The sequence below is a fragment of the Vanacampus margaritifer genome, chromosome 4 (assembly GCF_051991255.1).
Source record: "Vanacampus margaritifer isolate UIUO_Vmar chromosome 4, RoL_Vmar_1.0, whole genome shotgun sequence".
NCBI classification, from domain to species: Eukaryota; Metazoa; Chordata; class Actinopteri; order Syngnathiformes; family Syngnathidae; genus Vanacampus; species Vanacampus margaritifer.
In genome coordinates this window covers 2,683,763-2,706,625 of record NC_135435.1, presented here as the reverse complement: position 1 = coordinate 2,706,625, position 22,863 = coordinate 2,683,763, and the positions used below count along the sequence as shown (strand labels likewise).

The 22,863-nt window shown below is 41.2% G+C and overlaps 1 protein-coding gene across 7 annotated transcripts in view; it reads left to right on the top strand.

The window, feature by feature from the left end:
• Positions 1-22,863, top strand: part of emilin1b (elastin microfibril interfacer 1b) — a 68,728-nt gene that overhangs the window by 17,958 nt on the left and 27,907 nt on the right. For 5 of the 7 annotated variants that reach the window (XM_077564259.1, XM_077564257.1, XM_077564256.1 and 2 more), the window contains exons 2-5: positions 18,755-18,880; positions 20,648-20,877; positions 21,128-21,381; positions 22,236-22,409. In XM_077564259.1, the coding sequence (XP_077420385.1) occupies positions 18,755-18,880; positions 20,648-20,877; positions 21,128-21,381; positions 22,236-22,409 (784 nt within the window). Of the gene's footprint in view, positions 1-18,754; positions 18,881-20,647; positions 20,878-21,127; positions 21,382-22,235; positions 22,410-22,863 lie in introns of those variants that run through there. The other 2 variants (XM_077564253.1, XM_077564258.1) reach the window with 2 other exon arrangements.

The window sequence follows — 22,863 nt, the reverse complement described above, 5'->3', positions numbered from 1 at the left end:
CCTGACCGAAAAGTATTGGCACAAACATCCAATTTTATATTTGTGTATTTCTTGTGAGTTTTTTTTTCTCAAATTTGCCTCTGTGAGGTTTTTTTTTTCAGAATATTAACCCCACCCGCTAAAAAAAACACATTTAGACATGGCCCTAATACACCGTCGTAAAACCCAAACATCAAATAGATTAAGTATGCTATACTCAAAGTTTCATAAAAAAACTACAAACTTTTTTTAAGTTTGTGTAACTTTGTATGCTTTTATGAATAATTTGCACTAATAATTTTTTATTTAATTGAACTATACTGTACTAGTTTTGGGGTATAGATAACTTAAAAACATTAATTAGCTGTAACAATAAAATGTAGTTAGTTCGTAATTAATATCTTGTTTCCATTGTTTCAAAAGTAATATTTACAAATAAAATGTATTTATATAGTACACATGTAGCGATTATTTGGGTTGCCGTACTAGTGAACGAGTAATTTTGACGGTACTGAGGAAAGTTGTAATTTCCTCAGCAACCTCTGGGGGCACCACATTGACTTTGCTTATTTTAAAAGCAAAGCAAACGATGAAAATCCTATTCCCAAGTATTCATAATGTGAAGTTAATGTTATAGTTAATTATGGAAATGTTTACTTTAGTAGGACAATTACTAATCCACTCAGAAAACACCAATGATTCGGCGGAAATTGAATTTCTAAACAACAAATTTATTTAGTAAACACACACATATCAGAGACAGTCACAGCCTAACCTATTAATGAAACGGAATTAAAATGCGAGTAAAAGATGAAAAGAAAACATGCAACCTAACGAAGTAAGATAAAAAGGTAATGTAAAATGTGAATGGGGAAAATAAAGCATTTTGTAAATCCTTTTATATTTGGATCAAAGTGTTATGCCAGTGGTATGGTCAGGTTGGAATGAAGGCGCACTTACGGACTGGTTCAGGTTCACGGAAGTTTATTTCGAATATTTCAACATTATTTAAATACACGTGTAGCGATTTTGTGTTGATGTTGTCTTTTTGGTCGAATTAGTAATTTGATCAGCGCTTGAGGAAGTTATAATTCCCTCAATCGCCTATAGGAGCACCACATTCTGTTTACTTTCAGTTTTGGAGAAACACAACGAATAAAATCCAAATCCTCATTTATTTATTCATAATCTGAAGTCGCCACATTCAAGGTTCATGGTTCTTTGTATTAATAAAAGAATTACTAATCCGCGCGGACACAAGCACGATTGAGACTGAACTAGATTTAGAAAAACATGCATTTATTCACTACGGTTACACACACAGAATCAAAACACTGCCTACCTAACTATCATACGGTGAAAAGAAATGGGATAAAAAATAAAGCTAATAAAAATAAGAAAGGAACAATTTAACGAGGTAGAAAGGAAAGGTTTGACTTGCCAAATCTGTGAGATATTTGAAATGGAAGTTGCACCAGCGATATGTCAAATTGGCTACGAGACGTGCAATTTACTGGAGTGAGTTGAATCGAGCTAGCAAAGGGAAAGTCGATTGAAGAAAAACTGCTCCCAAAAAGGCAAGGCAAAAATATATATATATATATTCCGCAGTTGGATGAGGTGTGACGCAGCTCGGGCTCAAGTTGAATGGCACTTTCAGGCGAGGTCGGTGGCTTCAGCCGGAGTTGTACTCTCGGCGCGCGAGGCGGTCCGCGTCTCAGATACCCAAATCCCGCTGCTGAGGCCGAGATCCGCTGCGTGCCTGAGTCCCGAGGCAGACCAGCCGTTGAACCAGCCCGCACCGCGACGGGACGCTCGGAGGATGGAGCAGGTACTGGTTGATGCACGGGGATTGCGTGCTGCCAAACTGTGTTCGCTGGGTGACACATGGGGTCACGGAAAAATTCGTCGGCGACTTTGTGCCACCGAGGTGGGACGAAACACAAAAAAAAGAGCAAAAAGTCCGTCTGGCAGGAGGGCACGCGCCTGGGTTTGGAACACGGCGGCGGTTCGGTGCGATCGCCAAGTCCGAGGCACTTGGTCTTTCAGGGAACAGAGATGCCACGTGGTTGCAAAACGGCACCGGGGAGTCGGGACTTTTGCCAGTTCTGGGCCAGACGAGGTGAAAAAGGTGGATGAAGCAGGAACAGAGGGCCGGAAACAAGAGGGCTGAATAAAGTTTGCGCCGGCTGTTTTAAAGTTGTGGGGCGTGTCCGTCACAAGGGGGTGCTCCAAATTATTTAAAGAATTAATAATTAAGGATTCAATTTGGTCAGGCTGGCAAGTCAAGTTGTTCCAAGCAAAACATTGTATCGTTACACATATCAACTAATAACACATCATGAGATCATTTAGTTCTTTCCGGAGTAACTAAATAATCTTTGGGTTTACAATCATCATTCCTGTTGAAATACATATGACATTCCTTTTTCATAGACATGACATGATGTGAAACATTCAGTTGTGCGTAAGTCAAATTGGCTACGAGACTAAATTTATTTCATGAACTCTCTCAATTTCTACCCCCTCTATTTTAATCTTCACCTGAGTTTTCATTCTACAATTTCCAAATAACATTATTTTTGTCTTCCCTAAATTTGATAATTATTGCTGTGAAACCATGTTTTTAATTTGTTCATTTCTTTAGTTATTTTCTCCTGTAATTGTACTTGTTATCCTCCTGAGTGAAACTATTGGTGTCAGCAAATAGCACAGAATGCTGTATCTGGGAAACCATATACATATCATTTATATACAAAATAAAGAGTTAAGGGCCTAATACTGATCCCTGGGGGACACCACAAACAATATCCAAACATGATGAGGAATAATCACACCACTTAACAAACTGCTGTATCCCACTTAAATCACTTTTTACCCACTCAAGCACTATTGCCCTGATACTATATCGTTCTAGTTGATTAATTAATATGTTATGGTTGATTGTATCAAATGCCTTCTTCAAGTCTATGAAAACCCCTGCAGCATATTTCTTGTGATCTATAGCATTTGTGATTAGTTCTATTGCTTCTATTATTGCCGGTGTTGTTGATCTAGACCTAAATCCATACTGATTTTTTGCAAGGATGTTGTGTTTTTCCAAGAATGAGTCTAATCTGTTGTTCAAGAGTTTTTCCGGTATTTGTTTTTTTTTTTAAATTGTGGTAATAAAGAAACCGGTCTATAGTTAGTAAAGTGATGCTTGTTCCCAGTTTTTTATCATGGTATGACCTTGGCTATCTTCATTTTATCTGGAAAACCACCAGTCTGAAACAGCAAATTGATATGTATATTAATGGTTTAGAAATGGCCTTTAATAACATTTTCACTAGTGACATATCAATATAATTACAATCAGTAGATTTTTTATTTATTTTTTAAATTACTATGTCAACTATTTCTTGTTCCGTCACAGCTTTGAGAAATAGAGAATAATGATTTTTCTCTGGTAAATATTCTTCATAATTTCCAGTATCAGGTATTTGTTTCACTAATTCACGTCCCACGTTTACAAAGAATTCATTAAATCTATTAGATACTCCAGCCATGTTATACTTCTCTACATCCGCATCAATAAAATACTTAGGCAAACTATTGTTCTTATTGCTATTTCCTATAATATCCTTGAGTATCTTAAATTGTTTTTTTGATGTTATGTTTATTATCCTCTAATATCCTTGTATAATAATCTTTCTTACTGACTCCTATAATATTAGTTAACTATATTGTTTATACTTATATTCCACCTCTGTAGTTCTCTGTCGAAGGAAATCTCTAGAAAGTGTATTCTTCTTTTTACAGACATTTTGGACATGGATAAATATCATATTTTGGTTTCTTGTTGCGTTTCTTAATTGGACAGTGCTTGTCATATAATAGGGTAAATTTTTTAAAGAATTCATTGTATGCATGGTCAACATTATTATTGTTAAATATCGTTTCCCAATTTTGTTCCAACAGTTAATTTCTTAGTGAGTTTATGGATTCCTCTGTCTTTACTTGTCTGTATTCCGTTTTTTTCTCAATTTTTTTTATGTGTATTTTTAAGTGTTGTGTTGTGAACTGTAAATACCGGGAGATGATCACTAATATCATTAATCAATAATCCACTAATTGCCTTATTATCAATGACATTTGTGAACATCTTGTCAATGAGAGTAGCAGAGATGGGTGTAATTCTACTGGGTCTGGTGATTCTAGGAAAAAAGCTCATACTGTACATTGTATTTAAAATCGTTTGTAGGTTTATGATTATTAGCATTTAACAGGTCAATGTTCCGTTCAGCACATATAAAAACAATTTTGCTACCTATGTTTGAAAACATCCTTTCCATCCTCTCACTGAACATCCCAATGCTAGAGTCCGGTGTTCTATATATACTTCTAACAAAAATATTTTTTGCAGTTTTGTTTGCATCTCAATTGATAGATATTCAAGAACATTATCCACCACAGATGTCATTCCTTCAACAACCTTAAAATCTAATACTTTATCAACGTATATGCAAGTTCATAGCCCTCAAATTCAAAGTATATTCCTTTTTCAATATTCAACCAATATTCAATATTATGTTTCTGAAATTACAGTAATATTGAAAGGTTGTGTAAAAGTATTCAAATAGTTATTAATATTCTTGAAATTTATTTCAGCAAAGTGTTCGATTAACTGGCACAAATAGCTGCACACGCCCAGGAAGATGCGCAGTTTCGCAACATCGGTGGGGGTTTTGATGTCAAGAAGGTCTTGAATATGGCTGGATTGGGGTTCATCCCATTCGGCCCAACCAAGATCCCCACGTAGTTGACCTTTGTGAGGCACCACTGACCTTTCAGGAGGGATAGCTTAGCGCCTGCGGAAGACAGCTGTCCAAGAACGTGGTCGATTTCCACCAACTGATCATCCAAAGAGGAGCTTCTCTTCATTATGTCGTCGACATAAATGAGGTTGCCTCTGGCGGCCGGGCACGCCTGGTTGAGGAAGATGTTAAGTTCGGCCGGCGAGTTAGCGTAGCCGAATGGACACCAGGTGAAAGTGTATTGTTAGTTGACGAAGGTGAATGCCAACTTGTATTGATCCCTGGGGTCCACTCGATGTCTTCATCGTTGGTGGGACCGGCAGGAGTAACCGTGACAATTTGAGATGGCCTAGTGAGTCTTCGGCCGTCAGCGTCTTTAGCGTCAAGAACAAATGAGGTGGAATGTGTCCAATCACGGGAACAGCTAGAGTGAAGTCGTGGAAGTCAGAACGGATAAGCAGGCCCAGGCGGGTTGCTTTTGGCATGCAAACGTCACAAGACATGGGATTGTGAACCAAGATCAGCGTGGTTGTGAGTGAGACGTCCACAATGGGAGTGGCCTCCAATGACAATGATAGGTTCATGAATGAGGGTTGGAAAAAAGCGGAGCAAGCATTCAAGAACTGGTTCGCTCGTGCCACCAAGCGGGTCGGAATGTTGACCATGGTAGCGGGGCAATCTTTTTGTCTTGGGTCAAGACTTCGCAAGCGTCTGTGATGGTCTGTCCAGACTTCCTGTTTGGAAGACTGGGAACACGCGCAAGAGGTTCCGAGTTGGTGAGGGACCACAGTACATTGTTGATAGTGGACGGCATGGCGGACAAGCAAGTCTGCATCCACCAAAAGGGTGTGGGGCGTGTCCGGGACATCCAGAAAGTTGTGGGTCAGTGAGCGCTAATTCCACTGCAGGTTTAAGGCGCACATGCCCACTGCAGAAATGGTAAGAGGGGTTCCGTGATGAAAGGGAGACAAAATAAATGTTTGGGTCGCTCAAGTTTTCAGCAAAAGCTGTAGAAATGGCTAATTTGGCGAGGACAGCGTTAAAGACGGGTATACCTTGCACCTGGACACCTCCGATGATGCGAGGGGCGTCGCCTGCATCGGCCGGTGGCGGATCAAGGTCACACAAGATGTCGCAAAGGAGACGTGAGAGGTCTTGCCTGGAAAGGTGTTGTGTCCCAGCTCCCTATGCCTGCTTCCATGTGTGATGGCTGCGCCCGAGTCACAGTGCATAGCTGAGACCGGTCATGGCCCGGGAGTGGTGTCGGCAGAGCCTGCCGTACCTGGGCCCAGATCTGGAGTTTCTGGTAGTCGATAATGGGTTGGAAGCGAACCAACAGGTCTTGATCCATAAGAAGGGGGACCGACTCAATGGGTCCCACATAAACTGGAGGGATGAATTCCATGGGGCTGAACCATTGCAACAGTCTCCAGTTGTGTGTTAGTAGTTGAAAAGGCGCGAATGGTTAGTAGCCAACGCTGTAGGCGGGGCGGCCGGTTGTTAACTAAAGATGGAATTGCTCAAACACCGTGGTCGACATCATCGTGATGTCTGCAGTAGGATCTATAAGGGCTTTGTAGGTCAGAGCTCGCTCTAGGGTGACGCTCAGATATAATTTACAACATATCCCCCAGGTGCTGAGTTTCCCTAAAAGCTGTTGTAACGGTTGCATATCGTCAGTAGATCGCGATTCGCACAACTCAGTAGTAGTATTGGAGTCAACCCAAAGTATCAGTACCGTTGAGTCAGAATGCGGTTTATGAGTTTCCGCTTCTGGCAGACCCGCTCGAGACCCCTGTTGGTGGGTCACATCAGTGGGTGTCCGGCTGTCGGCTCGTTGCAAAGACTGGTCTTTTGACAATTTCAGGAGAGCGCTGTGGTCGGTCTCGGAGTCGTCTTGGCGATTACGGGACTTGCGCCGAGAATCGGTTGCCGTTGCGCGTTCAGTTTCATCATGTTTTGGAATGAAGCGCAAATTAGGCATACCTTTAGCGGTTCTAGAATGACGGCGGTCGTCAGTTTGCCTTTCTCCGTCCGGTCGCTCGTTACGCGGGCTGTCGGTTTTGGAGCGCGGCCTCCGGTTTCGCAGGCTGCAGGACTGGTTCGCCGGGGTTGAAACTTTTAATTTTGCATAGCCCCTAGCTGCTAAATCGCGCAGCTGCGAGCTATTCAGTGTCTGAGGACACAAAGCCAATCCCAGGTAGTGATTGAGGTTTGGTTGGAGGTTCCGGACAAAACTCAGGTCCATGTTGGGCTCGTTACGAGTCCCAAAGTAGGCACTGTGAAGACGACTATAGAAAGCCTGAGGCGGCTCCTGTCTTCCCTGTTTGACGAACATGGTGACTTCCATGCCCGTCAACTCAGGAGAGCCATCAAATTCACGTGCCATGGCCTGGTGCAGAGCCAAGGGATCAGACAACACATCAGCAGCCTGCTGTTCCAGCAGTCAGTTGACTGCGCGGCTGGACATCATTTGTCTCAAATACAACTTATCTTCCTCGGTTGCCGTTGGTAACCTCTGGAGATGGTAGTCAATGTCTTTCAGGTACTCTGATGTGTTTTGGGAACCCCCTGGTTTCAGTTCGAACTTGGCACCCATGTGTCTCTCTAACGGGAGAGTCGACATGGGTCCACTTTGGAAACTGTCAGCACATGATGGTCCCAAACCTCGTGGTGACACGACTAGTGGCAGTGCCATGCCTAACGTGGCCGTGGTCACTGGCGGCGTCCTCCAGCCGGTCTCACGCTCAGGCGGCAGTTTCAGCTGTGGTGCTGTGGCTCTGGGAACAGGATGTCTGCCTGCAGGTGGAGCTCCCGAAAGGGGTGCTCCTCTGACAACATTATTTAACTGCTACGCGCGCTCTAACTCATGTTTAATATGCGCTAGCTCTGCCTCGTAGTCCTGCTGGCATTGTCGGAGGCGGGTAACCTCGGTTTCAGTCAATGCTAACTTTGTTCGCAGGTCATACGAGCCATCTACTTCAAGATTGTGTTCATGTACTTGGAGGCGCTTCACATCATTGGATGACTGAGCTAGCAGTGAACTAACCAGCAAGTAATTTGCTTCGGTTTGTCGACGTTGGTCTCTTGTCTGTCGGTCAGTCAGGTCACCTCTGATTTCATTTTAGGAATTTTGTCAGCAGCGGTTCTCAGCAGTCTTTCTTGCTCTCAATTTGTGTCTTTGGCGGACTTGAGAGCTCGGCTTAACTCACCAATCTTTTGAGGAGAGTCATCGTTGGATGCAAATTCGTCTGCATCGCTGTCTGAGGTCTCGGAATGCACGGCATCTTCGCCATCTAACTGTGCGCTAACGCCAACCAGTTGGGCTTCAACAATGGTCACTCGATCGTTGGCAGCTTCCAGCTGCGCCGTTGTTTCACGGTTCTGCTGTTTTGCCACTTCAAGCTAGTGTTTCACCTGGCAATCTTCCGCATCGTCAACTTCAGCTGCGCCACAAAATTCACTGTTAGACATCCGACCATTCGAAGGAGTGATTTATCTCTTGGGGATGTTGTTTCAGCTTCGCCCATGAGCTGCGCAAGGCTACTGTTAAGTGTATCAACATTCACATTTTTAAAGGACTCCGTGTATCCCGGTAAGATGTCCTTGGTCAGCGTCTGAATGAGCAGTGCAAGGAAGTCAAGGTTCTCACGGGCTGGGAGTTTCTCGTAATGCGGCCATGTCAACAATTAACTCTTTTGACAATTAACGATTCATTTTTTACGGGCGTTTAGTAGTTAATCAGCTAGGCGTACGCAGCTACCTAACTACCACTATCAAGTATTATTGTCAACAATACACAGTGGGTATGTATGTCCTTGGTCAGCATCTGAATGAGCAGTGCAAGGAAGTCAAGGTTCTCACATGGGCTGGGAGTTTCTCGTAATGCGGCCATGTCAACAATTAACTCTTTTGACAATTAACGATAAATTTTTTACAGGCGTTTAGTAGTTAATCAGCTAGGCGTACGCAGCTACCTAACTACCACTATCAAGTATTATTGTCAACAATACACACTGGGTTCAAGCTGTCAGAAAGGAAACAGACAAAACAAAGAGAATATTTGCAGCAAGGAGGAGGGAACACAGAGCAAGGCTACGCAACCCCAAAAGCTACTCAAGTTGTGAGAAATCTATCTCAAGTCCATGTAAATTCAATTTGATTCACTCACCAAAGGTATTCCAATTAAATAAGGAACTAGGAAGCGTTGCCAATCCAAAAGCAAAAATAAATAAAAATTTGAAAGCCGAGATAAAATTTAAAATTAAAATTGAATTCAATAAAAAAACAAAACAGGAAGGGTAAATACATTTAAAATGGATCAATAGTCTTAGTCAAATTAAATAGTTGGAGTGTAAGTACAGTTCTATGCAAATGTCTCTTATGATGGGGTTAAAGATGAAAACTGTAAAACTGTACAAAAATATTAGAGCTGAATCCCTAATATGTCACTTGTAACCCACAACCTTCTTAATTAACTATAAAACAAATCTAAACTTGAATTAAATTAAAATAATGAAAACAATACAATGGCAATGACAAAATAAACAAACCAATAAGCAACAAAACATTAAAAGGGGAAGGGTAGACGAGAGCTAGACAAGCAGTAGTAGAAGAAAGCTAGATCAAGGTAACTCACAACAGTGCAAATAATTATTTTAATTGGCTTAGCCCACAGTGTATGTTGTTTATGCAAGCGAGCGTAACGCTCCTTACAAATCAGCTAGCGTAGATGTAAGACCTTGCCTTGCTTTTCTTCAACCGCGGCCTTATCTATGTGATATGTCTTGAAGGAGGCTAAAACGCGATTGGTTATTAATATAGTAATTAAACACAGTCAATTAGCCCACAAATGTTTAATCGCTGCAGATAATCGTTACTATCTCACGAGTCCACACGGTAGCTAGAAGCCACTCATAGTAGGAAGAGGTTCAACACAGGATTGAAATCAAAGGTGATGTATGCGTAGCATATGATTCCTCATGTAATTCAATAGAGTTAGTGATTTAGCACATGTAGCTAGCAACAGTCTTTGATCCTTACCAGAGGAGCAAGCTAACGCTTGCAGCAGCGGTGAGCTTAGCAGGCTAACGGCGGCTACGGCGATTGGGTCAGCTTAGCAGGCTAACGCTCGCTATGGCGCGATAGTTTAGCAGCTAGCGGCGCCGTTGGCAGTTAGCTCTTCGGCTAACGAGCGGAACACTAGCGGTTCTCTGTCGCGGCCGGTGGGCCACGAGACACTCGTCTAATATAGCCTTTGGGGCCTTTGAAGCCTCTCCCGAACCTTGTGAGCGGGCGTGCACGCTACACATCTGGCGTCCCAGCACAGGGGTACCCCGGTAGCTGAGCGGTTATTGAGCTCGCAATATGAACGATCACACCCAATACGTCTCCCACGGTCGGGAGGAAAAACGGGGACAATACTCTAAAGTTGTTATGTTAACCTCGGGTAACTACTCCCAGGTACATAAGACAGAGCCTTGTCACGTCGCGGTGCACAGCGAATTCAATACAAGTTCCCAGGAAACAAAGACACAACTTCAAATTCAACCAGTTGAAATTTTCATGTTGCAAAACTTGAGTTCTATTACGTATGTCTTCAAAATACAAGTCTCATTCACAATCGCAATTCACTATGTACTTCACCTGTCCAAGATGGCGGCCCAGCCTCTCACTTTTATCCCGTATCAAGATGGCGGCTAGCCACGCCCTTACGACACATACAAGGAGGTGGCTCGGCCGACGCTTGGCAACACTGAAGAGGTGAATCTACATACTGCGTGAAGTCGTTCAAAACCTGAATCATGCGTTTCTCTGAGTGGACATCCTTTTTTATAAAGCCTCACACGGGCCGCACCAATATGTAGCGATTATTTGGGTTGCCATACTGGCGAATAAGTAATTTTGACGGTACTGAGGAAAGTTGTAATTTCTTCAGCAACCTCTGGGGGCAGCACATTGACTTTGACTTTTTAGAAGCAAAACAAACAATGAAAATCCTATTACCAAGTATTCATAATCTGAAGTTGCTGTTATAGTTAATTATGGACATTTTTGCTTTAGTAATACTAATCCACTCAGAAAACACCAATGATTCGGCAGAAATTTAATTTCTAGACAACAAATTTATTTAGTAAACACACGCATATCAGACACAGTCACAGCCTAACCTATTAATGAAACGGAATTAAAATGTGAGTAAGAGATGAAAAGAAAACATGCAACCAAACGAACTAAGATAAAATGGTAATGTTAAAGGTGAATGGGGAAAAGAAAGCATTTTGACCTCTCAATCCTTTTATATTTGGATCAAAGCGTTGCGCCAGTTGAATGGTATGATTGCAATGAAGGCGCACTTATGGACCGGTTCAGGTGTACGGGAGAGAGGGACTCGGCGAGCGATGATCCTCAGTTGAAGAAAACTCAGACTGTAGTCCCATTGGAGGCGAGGGCGGTGGGCGCGCGTGCAGCTGGAAGGTAGCAGCAAAGTCTCTGGTTGGTGGTGATGTGCGCGCGCGGCTAGAATGGCCGCAGCGAAGTCTAAGGCAGGTGGAGTCCAGTTCAGTTGGTTTGGCTGGCCTGCCGTGTGTTGCGGGCAGTGCGTCACATGCGGCGTGGGTCCAGGTTCACCGGAAGCCGCGTGATTCAGAGAGCGAACGGTAGGTGGATTGGCTCTTGGCAGGAACAGTCCGTCCTTGCGTGATGTGCGCTTTGGGGTGCACGGTGTGGTTGCAAGTCCAGGGCTCAAAGAAAGAAGCCACATAGTCACGCTCAACGTATTCTGTGAACACATCTCTCGAGATGGTCAGGAGCAGTTCGTGAGCCTGAGAGCGGGATGTTTTTTTTCTGAGCTAGTTCAGTATTGTTTATTCGGTAATCTTACCGATTCAACATGTCATCATCATTGCTCTCTCTTTTTTTTTTGTGCGTGAATATGTGCGTGTGTGAGTGTGAATGTGTGCTTATGTGCGTGTGTGTGTGAGTTTGTGCTCATTAATTCACCTGAAACCTATTAAAAATCCCATACCCTTTACCTAAACCGAATACTTCAGAATCCCGATTCCCGAGTCGTGAAATTGTCAGGAGACCCGAGGAGTGATCAAAGAAAAGAGAGAAAAGGGAAAACCAGCACCGACCAGACACCACCTACAACACATCTTTCACCCACCCCATCTTTCACCCACCCCAGAAGCATATAAATTCCAACGAATTAGAGAGAACTCAAGAGACCAAAGAAAAGACTAAAGAAGGGGAGGTAGGATAGATGAAGCAGAGTGAGATCCACACACATCAGCCTCCACCGATTCAGCGACCAGAGGAAGAATTTTGATAGATGCTGGTGTGGTGGATCTGGCATGCATGAAAAACCTCCACCAAAGAGGGGAGCCATCGACCCCCACTCAAGACAGGGCAAGCATAACACCCACCACAGCCCTGCCCCTGCTGCCCCCCGGCCCCCAAACAAACAAACAAATAATATCAGTAAAAGTGGGGATCAGACAAAAGTTTTCCATTCAAAATCATTGCACATACTGTACATACATTGCTAAGAATTTCCAAAAAACGTTTCTCAATCCGGACCAACATTACCTCAGCCATCTCCACCTTATGCCCACTTAGACTAAACATCAAACGATTAGCTACCCCACATCTGATTTAAAAGAAAAAAAATAAGGAAAAGAGCAGCCCACATGTTTCTTTCTATAATAAATCCCCAAGATATGAGCCCAATCAATGCTTCAACTGAATTGTTCGCAGGTTTTTATATATTATATTTAATCTATAAAGGTTAGAATTTACTTTTTAAACACGTCTAGTAGTCATTATTCTAGTTTCCGAACTGCTTCTCCTCACAATAGTCCACACAAAGCTGGAGAGCCTCCTCACTGGAGCTCCCCTGTTCCGATAGTCCAATAGTTGGTGTTTTTTTTTAAATTGCTTCTAAACTGCGATGGCGCAGTGCTGCCATCTATCGGCTTGGCAGATTAAGATATGACAGGCTCCTTGTAAGCAGTGGGTGGTGCAGGTGCTGCACGGCAATATAAGGTATCCAAAAGTATCGATACTCACCTAATGGATCGATACTGCGTATCGGGATGGACAGTATCACGATGTATTGCCAAATTATATTTTGTCCCAGCCCTACTCATTAGCTAAACTTAGATGGCTGCAGAAGTTACACACATAATTCATTTGAGGTAGACATACAACTTTAACACTTTGTATATGTAGATGTCGTTCAGATACACACGGTCTATTGTATGTGAAGAATTATGTAGACTTTAGATTAATTATGAGCGGCAGGATTCTTGAGGGTAATACCGATGGTGACCGCTGGAGGACACTATTGTACCGTATAACATCCGAGGGGCGCTTGGACCCCACTGTCTCCAGGAATGTTGAAGATAAAACGCCTGGCTGATTTACCTGTAGTCGGACCAGCAATAAAAGTGTACTGAACTGATAAGCAGTTCTAACGCGAGTCTGCTTGCTAAACAAGCTTTTAGATCTCTACAGGGGGTTAAGAATGTATTTCCTGTGGGTTGTAAAAATGAAATTTAGTCTCTTGCTGGAGGGAAGCTCAAAGAGTTTTTCCTCTTTGAACTGTCTCTGGTTGGTTTGAGGAAACACAGGGTTAATCCATCGAAGGCACGCAAAAACATTCCCCAGGGAAAAACGTTTTAAAAGGCAAAAAATAATTATAATTTAGGGTGACGGGCAATACTCATTACACATACTAAAGATAAAACTATGTATGTAATTTAATATTTTATGTTTTGTTTTATGTTTTTTGTATATGTTTCATAATATATTTGTTTATTTGTAATTTTCTTTTAGCCTTATTTTATTATGCAGTTGACATTGAAAATGATCATCTGTTCTCAGTTTTCTTTTCTTCTTATGATGGCCGACTGGTTAGCACGTCTGCCTCCCAGTGCAGAGGTTGTGAGATCAAATCCGGCCCTCCGGCCTCCTTAGGTGGAGATTGCACGTTCTCCATGTTCCCGCATGGGTTTTCTCCTGTTACTCCAGTTTCTTCCCACATTCCGAAAAATATGCATGGTATGTTAATTGAACACTGAATTGTCCCTAGGTTGTTTGTCTGTGTGTAGCCTGCGATTGGCTGACAAGCAGTTCAAGGTGTACCCTGCCTACTTCCCGAAGACAGCTAGGATAGGCTTCAGCATTTCTGTGACCCTCTTAAGGACACAGCATACTTATGGTTTGTACTGCTGTTAACTTAATCCAGTAGTTTTGAAACTACCATTTACAAGTTAGTAACTGAGAATAATTGAGTTGCTGTAACAGAAAACTTCTACTATCAAAAAATAAATTGGGTGTAATCAAACCATGGAAGTTTCGAAAAACAGTGGAAAAAGTGAGGCAACAACAACAAAAAATTTAGGCAAACGATTATCTCACTTTTTTTTCCCGTTCTGCTGATTTATTCAGGTTAACAGTGAATTGTAATAATTGTAATAGTTTTAGATTATACTAAGTATTAAAGCAAAGCAAAACAATTCAGAAAAAAAGATTAAATCAAAACAAAATAAAAAACTATGTTTTAGTTTTCTGTAGCACAGTACTTATTCCTGATTTTTACTCATCTGACTTCACTATCTTCTACAAGATTGAACTATGTTTGCAAGTATTTGTTTTTGTATTTATAGATAGTTTCATAGTATTAGTGCAACTGTGTACCATTCATAGATTTGTTTTTGTTTAGTTTTTTGCTCCATTTTAAAATGCACTAAACATTTTTCAGCTAAGAATGTTAAGGCAACAGTATCACCTTCAATTTAAGTTGCACCATTATTTATAAACATGTTAGGAATGCTAGTTCAAGCTGCAAATCTTAAAGGTCTTTATGTTTGTCAGATTGTGTTTGTAAACACAATCATTTGTTTTTGTAAACAACCGATTCAAAATTGACTACTCCCATGGCTCAACCCCCACTCTTTTCGTCAACATTGCGCCTGCCTTCAGCGACACGCCCCCCGCTCTGTGATTGGCTGGAGGGGTAAACATAGACTTTCCGCCCACAAATGTCCTTCTCATGGTAAAACACAACAAAATGGCAAAATACAGGCTGGGATGGTGGTTGATGATGACAAAATCACCACCACACATTAACAAAAGCCCAGAGGTGTTGATTGAGAAGGATTACATGTGTATACATCCAGTGTTTAAGAAGTGTTTATTTATGAGTGAAAACTAAAGACCTCACCTTCAATAAAAGATTGATGTATCATCTTAATTGTCTTTATTTTTAGCTGTAAATCTTTGAATGCCATCCATTAATTAAAAAAAAAAAAAAAAGAACATCTGAGTGCCAGCCAATTTCGAACATTTTGACGGATCTTTTTCGGCTCACAGAATATTTTGTTTTATGTGAACACAGAATCTACCAAATGAAAGATAAGACTCTTCTTTCATCACATAAAAAGTTTGTTTCTACCTACCGTCTTTTCTCTCTTTTTTGATGCTCTTTTAACATGACAAACACTTTATCAGTCACTCACGACATGCATGAAAACATATTTTTCCATAGATCTGTCATGAGTCAACGTTGCTTAATACAGTGTGGGCTTATACAAAGAGTTAAAGAATTTAAACTGGAACCTAACGAGATTTATATATGAGCAGCTGCCTGCTGGTGCGATATGCTGCTTCACGTACAATGATGTATGATTTGATTAGCTGACTATCAGTGACTAGTCGACTAGCAAAATAATCGTTTGTGGTTGCCCTACACACAATACACCCGTCAACAACAAGCAGTGAACACAAAATGTTGTGTCAATGTGCTGACATACTGCATTCATCAGTCAACAGTAATGACAGAAGCACCAGAACACCATGTGCTAAGCATTTCTTGGGAATGAACCCACAATTGTACTCTTTCATGACAATTCTGCTGTGTGAAGCTGCTAAATACCTTATGATATGTGCTTAGAGCAACAACAAAAAAAGTGTACTCTGGCCATGAGTTTTTCTTTATTGGGCACTTTTTATAATAGTTCATTTGATATATAACAGCACATATGAAACTATAAATATAGTTAGGTATTGTTTAATTGTGGATCTCTCATCTCACGTCAGTTTTGTTGCAAAGGATCCTGTGGTACAACATGGTGTTCTTATCTTATATCTGCAATTTTGCAACACTATTCGCCTGCAATTCAAATTTCAAATGGCATCAATATTATAACCTGGCAATACCTAGACGAATAATAGTGATTTACTCAAGGGAGTTCTCCACAATATCAATCTGGGACTGCTCCAATGTGATCTTTTTGGGAAAGGCGGGACATTCAGTACAATACTTCAAGGTGATTGAGCAATATGCAACATGTGCACATCTACCAAACTTTTGTTTTGACCAATCACGGCCATAGATGAAAATGTTGTCGTCGTCGTAGGCTGAAAAAAAAAAGCACGGACATCTATACCAGATGAACGTAGCGCCTCTCGCTGTTCTTTATTCAACAAGGAAACTTGGAGAGTTAATTAATTACAGCGTCCATGCTAGATCTATTTGTTTCCCACCGGTTCGGCGCTTCTGGTTTTCGTCACAGCCGCATATCTTGCCCAAAACACAATACCGCTTTGTGATTGGCCCATACAAAAAGTGTATGGATCGGTGAACATCAGCAGGCTCGGTACAAGATGTATTATTCGTGAATTCACAAATCCCGCGAGAATTTAGCTTGCAGCGCAAGGTTAAAATATTAAGGGGTGAACATAAAAATTTTGGTGTGATTCTCAAATTAGCACCAACGGTTATGCTAATTTTTTCCCCAACCCACCGACCTCACGGACTTACAATTTAAAGACTTAGGCAAAGTAGGGCCTGTGAGCCACATCCAGCCATTGTCTCTGCAGCATTTATACAGTGAAAACAGAATGTCAAGTATGCATCGCTTTTATTTTGATGCGCAAGCAAACAAAACCAGCAACTTGTCTGTACTGTTGTCCACTTAAAGATATTGTCACTGTATTCAGGATCTCCTCTAACAATTCTTGCAATTATTGTGGGGGGGGGGAGGAATTGCGCAAACAACGACATGGTTCTCATGTTAGCATGTTAGGCAAGCCCCGCGGCCGCCTTCTGCTCCTGTTCCGGCGGCGCGAGCCCCAAGGCCGGCATCGAATCCGCCTCCGGTGGCGCACCTCCTGCGACCGCCTCACGATCCTGCTCCGGTGGCGCACGACAAGCTGCCATCTCCTCGTCCTGCGGTGCACGGCCTGCTGCCGTCTCCTGGTCCTTGTCTGGAAGCTCACAACCTACTGCCGTCTTCTGGTCCTCGTCCAGCGGCGCACGATCTGCTATCGTCTTCTACTCTCCGTAGCAAGGTGGCGCGGATCTTGTTGCGGCTGCTTTGCGAGGATGGTCAGGAGGGCGTCCCCAACACCAGAGGAGAGGACCCCGACAGTGCCGGCCAGGAGGGCGTCTCCGACGCCACACTGGCACCTCTTGTCTGCCATCTGTGATGCTCTCGTGACTGGTCCTATGGAGCACTTCCTTGCTTTCAGACACCCCTTTTGAAGTGACTCTGCGGGCTGGGCCGTGTTCCTGCCTCCGTGCCACCTTCTCCTCCCCCTGTTTTGTACTGCTTTGTTTTTGTATTTCAGGACATCTGGGATGATTTTGTCATGTTCCTTTAAGTTTTTGTCATGATCTTTTGTGTTCTGTTTTTCTTTGTGTGTTTCCCTTAGTCTGGTTAAGTGTAACCCTGCCCTTCCTCGTGTGTCAACTAGTGATGCACTAAATATTGATTGATTTATTTGTATCAGGGACAGTACATATTAATAAACATTTCAGTAAGTATGCCAGAATTAGCCAAAAGGCTATTTTTCATCTGCAGTCATAAAGATCATAAATGTCACCCTAGTAAAATAAAATAATAAAATGCACAACAATAACAATACATTCACGAAAATACTATTAATATATATATATATATATATATATATATATATATATATATATATATATATATACACACACACATATATATATATATACATACACACACACAACACAGACTGAAAATTTCTCTTTAAAAATCAAATCACATAAAAATAAGACATAAGCTGGAATGTTGAATGATTATGCATTTGCTTTAGCAGCGCTCGTCAGAAAAAGTAGAGCTGAGCCAAGCCTCTTGCACGGTTCATTAAAACGCTGTCTTTATCATATAAGGTTGGGTGCTGACATACATAGACAGCATACTTATGTACGCTCCACTGTGGAAATTACACTCACAATTAGCTAAATCAAGGTACAAAGATGAACGCTACCTGTCCAGCACCCGCAGCAGGTGGTGACTGACTCATCGTTTGCCTGGCAAAAAGCAATTTCACACAGGGTTATCTGTAAGGGAATACATTTGATGTACAAATTGTCTATCTCTAATAACACAAGCTACAGTTATGTTGTCAGTATTCTAAATCAGCAAAGAATATACAAATTATTGAAATGAAAAGGGCTGTACAATTTTTGCTAACTTTTGTAATTGTAATGGTAAGATTAAGATAATCCATTTATGTTCCCACTCAACCATGGAAGCTACTAAATGTAATTTCTAAATTTCTACCCGACATTGTTAGGTTAAAAAAAAGAAAAAAAACAGGACTTAGTCAGGCGGCAGTTGAGTTGAAAAAAATAATAATTTGCAATGAATAAACAAAACAGCCAGGATATTTTTTCTCCTTTCCATGATGCAACACTGTTTACAGTAAAGTGTAAAAATGCTCTACTTTATTTGCGGTTTACAGTAAAATAGTGGATAACAAAGTGCAGTATACTACTGTGACAGATTTGAAATCCAGTTTTACAGCAAAGTTTTACAGTGTAGTATGTGGCTTTTGGATAGGTCACGTATTTTTGGGGGAATGTGAACCTTTATTATTACTGAGACTCCCACGGTGACAATAGACAACTCGAATGAGAGCTCAAAATGTGTGTTCCCCAGGAATTGGTGTGCGTACGTGGCAACAAAGACAATAAGTTGTGTCGTCGAAGATGGAGTTGAGACATATGTGAAACCAGACTACCATCCTTGTGCCTGGGGCAGCGGTCAGTGCAACCGTGTGGTCGTGTGAGTACCACACACACACAAACACGCTCATCAGCGCGCCCCCAAACACACGCACACAAAAATCTATTATTTAAATATTTTTATTTCTTCCTGTTGACTTACATTAGGTGTTTAAAAATACTGTTAAATAAAACATTGTGTCAATGTCTATATGAGTGTGGTGAAAATCTGATACAGACTGCTCAATTACTTTAACATCTGCTCTTGTTGAAGGCCTGCTTTCCGTTTTAATTCTCTGCTATTCGTGAGTTGTCTTTTCAACCTCACAATCTGATGCAATCAAGGGCCACTCTCCATTTTCAGATGACCCAATTGGCTGCGAGATCGGGTCAAACATAGTTGTGGTGGACTGCAGCATCTCTACTCTCGTCAGAATAAAAATAAGAAACCAGAGAGCCACATGTTGAGGTCATAGTCAGGTCTGTCACTGAAGGAAGAAGGACAAAGTTCCTGAAGGAAAAAATAAATAAACAGTGGCACCTACAAAGTGAAAGATGCTATAAATAGGAATGCAGTAATTTCCAACATATGTTTCTCATCACTGCAAAAAAAAAACTGTGATGTTTCAATTGTGAATTTAAATTAGCAGCAAAAACATTATAACGGTGTTTATATTTAAGCTTATGAGAATTATTTGTATTAGTTTCATCATACTGACTTCAGTGATATGTCTCAATCATAATCAGATTTTATTTGACCACTATTAATATAAGTAAGGGTTATCAATCAGAGTCTCATTTTTATGTTGTCCTAGTGTTCCCATGTTTAGTTACAGTATGTACTTTTCTAATGATACGCCACACATCCATTTGTTATATGGCTTTTTCAGTTCAATGTCACAGGTTGGCGGAGCCTATCCCAAATGATTTAGGGCAAAAGGCAGATTACACCCTGGATTGGTTCCACAATTAACTTTTTTTTTTGTTCTGATGCATTATGTTATATAATACTCATTTAATGAAATGTAATAATTGATTTAGAATTGTTCATATCTGCATTGCGCAATAATTATTTCTCCTACCCCTCTGACAGAAATGTTAATGTTACTTCAAATAGTGTCAGTACAGTGAATACAACTTTTATATCATTAACAGTTTGAGATTGGAATTAATATTTTACTGTACATAATTGGCCCTTTTTTCCCCGAAATTATACAAGCTTGGAAAATACCAATCTACAAGACCTGGCATTTCTTGCCTTGAACTGTTTGGATTTAGAGGTGCATGCAACGATTAATCGACAACGACTCGCTAATCAAATTAATAGATAATTATTTTTGATCGGTTAATCGTTTAGAGACCTTTAACTGTTTAAATCCTCAGAATTATTTTCATTGTGTTGAATCAATTTGACATTTAAAAAAATGGCTGCTTCAACTTTGGAAAGCAATGATCAATATTTTTGCCAATTTTGTGACATTACAGACCAAACCAGTAAAAAAATCATCCCCAAAAAATCATGCTCAAATCATTTTTTGTGCTGTCACAAAAAGATATGTTTTTAAATCCAATTAATTGATTAATCGATAAAACAATTGAGAGATAAATCGATTATCAAAATAATTGTTAGTTGCAGCCCTATTTGCATTGGTCAATGGAGCCACGTACTAATTGGGAGAACACCACACAGCCAAATCAGGTGTGTATAGTTTCATTGTGGAAATTAAGCAGGAACATTTTGTGATGTGGCAGCAGCTAATGACTGTTCCGTTCTGATTCGTTAGAATGATGATTACCACATTTTCATTTTTCTTATATGCCTTTACAGCTATCGTACCTACATGAGGCCTAGGTACAAAGTAGCCTATAAAATGGTGACACAGATGGAATGGAAGTGTTGCCAGGGTTACAGTGGCGAGGATTGTAGCCATGGTCCAGTTGGTGGGACAGGAAGCACTAACTCAAGGCCTCAACTCCAGCCAGGACATGGTGGAAGTGGGATGAGCACCGGACAAGGAGGCACCAACACTGGCCTTGGACAGAATGGAGGACACAGTGGTAAATCCGTTCTCATTTTTACTACCACAATTATGCAACCACAGGAACCACATTTAATAGGACACACGAGGAAACCATGTTTGAATAACAGAGACATTGAAACATATTAGTAAAACTCAGTAAACTTGAAAACTCAGTAAACTTGAAACTTATCTTTAGTGCCTTTCTTTTTTTTTGTGTCCAATTCTGTTTTCTTGGCATGTCTCTGGTGTCATGTGAACACTGAAGTTGTTGTTTCTTTCTTCTGCAGTAAAGGTCGATAATGAAAAGATGAGGCAGCTGGAGGAAAAGATTCACACACTGACTAAGACTATTGAGAACTTGCAATCTACCATTACCTCTATGAACGAGCACTTCCGGGGAGGTGCTGACAAACCTGGTCTTAACGGCAGCGATGGTATAGCCTCCGGACCAAGACATCCTGCTGATGCAGCTCAACCAGAGATTAAAGAGACAATCCACAGCATTCAGACCAAACTGGATCAGCTTGACAATCGCACACAGGTTGGTACCAGATTTGTCATTATTACTCCTACTACTGCTGTTATGAATACCAGTGCCACAGTAACTACCTTTTAATTGAACACAGTACAGTTGGAATGGGAGATCTTGGTCACGTTGCATTTCCAACGCAGTGTGTAGTGAGCAGCAACAATGGAGAGCTTCCAAGATTCCTTTTTATTTTATTTTAACTAAACCAGTTCAATGATCAATTTGTTCACTCCCAGCCATTTTCACTGAAGCAACCCCCTACGCTCCGGGCTGTTTTAGTGGATTTTGACTGATTTTGCAAGGCCCACAGAATATTGTGTTCTATTGCTATAAAAACATGGAAAATACCAAAAGAAAAATTTGAGTCTTTTCTTATATCAGAAAAAAAGTATATTTTTATCTGTTTCCGTTTTACAGAAATTAGAATATAGCTAAGTATCATCATTCTTTACAAACCTGTTGAAAACACTGGCAAAAAGAGCTTGTTGCAACATGGCCCTGGCTGATCCCTTATACTCTTCTGCCACCTGCTGGCCATTTTTTTGTAATATCTACCATTGCTATAAGCGACCTTTTTAGGACAGAAGCTGCATCAAAGCCTTCTGTATGTTCTAGCATTTAAAAACATAACTTCGAAATATGTTTTTGGTGAAGGACAAAGTATTAAAAAACTAATTTATAAGTTTTGGGGTTTGAATGAGTTAATACCAGCCACACCCCACCCATTTAAGAGCAGCAAAATAACAGGTCTTTATTTGCAGTAGCTCTGGTTGTAATTTGTTTTCATTGCTTTATTCATTCTTTCTTCATTATTTTGCTGTTAAAAGAAAGCGAACATTTTGCTAATTGTTGTTCTTTTGTGTTAGGCTCATGATAAAACCCTTGTAAGCATCAACAATCATCTGGTAAATGGAAAAGGAAATGATCTGGAAGGAAGGCTTCCTGGAGGAAGTTTGAGTGGAAAAAGTCTAAATTCACTGAAGGAGGAGATCCTTGAGGAGCTTGAGAGAAGGGTTTCACTGTCATGTTCCTCCTGTCAGGTAGGCTATTAGTCTTCTCTGACTTAATCATCACACCGCTGTAATGGTGGAACTTGACTTGGCTGTGGCGCTGACTTGGCTGTGGCAATGACTTGGCGGTGACGAAGGCTACTTGGCGGTGACGAAGGCTACTTGGCGGTGACGAAGGCTACTTGGCGGTGACGAAGGCTACTTGGCGGTGACTAAGGCTACTTGGCGGTGACAAAGGCTACTTGGCGGTGACAAAGGCTACTTGGCGGTGACAAAGGCTACTTGGCGGTGACAATGGCTACTTGGCGGTGACAATGGCTACTTAGCTGTGATGAAGACGACTACTTAGCTGTGACAATGGCTACTTGGCTGTGACGAAGATTTGACACACGAACTTCCACACATAGCATAGGCAATGGAGCCACACCGACTGGACAAACACAACAGACTAAATACACCAACACTAATGAGACACACCTGGAGA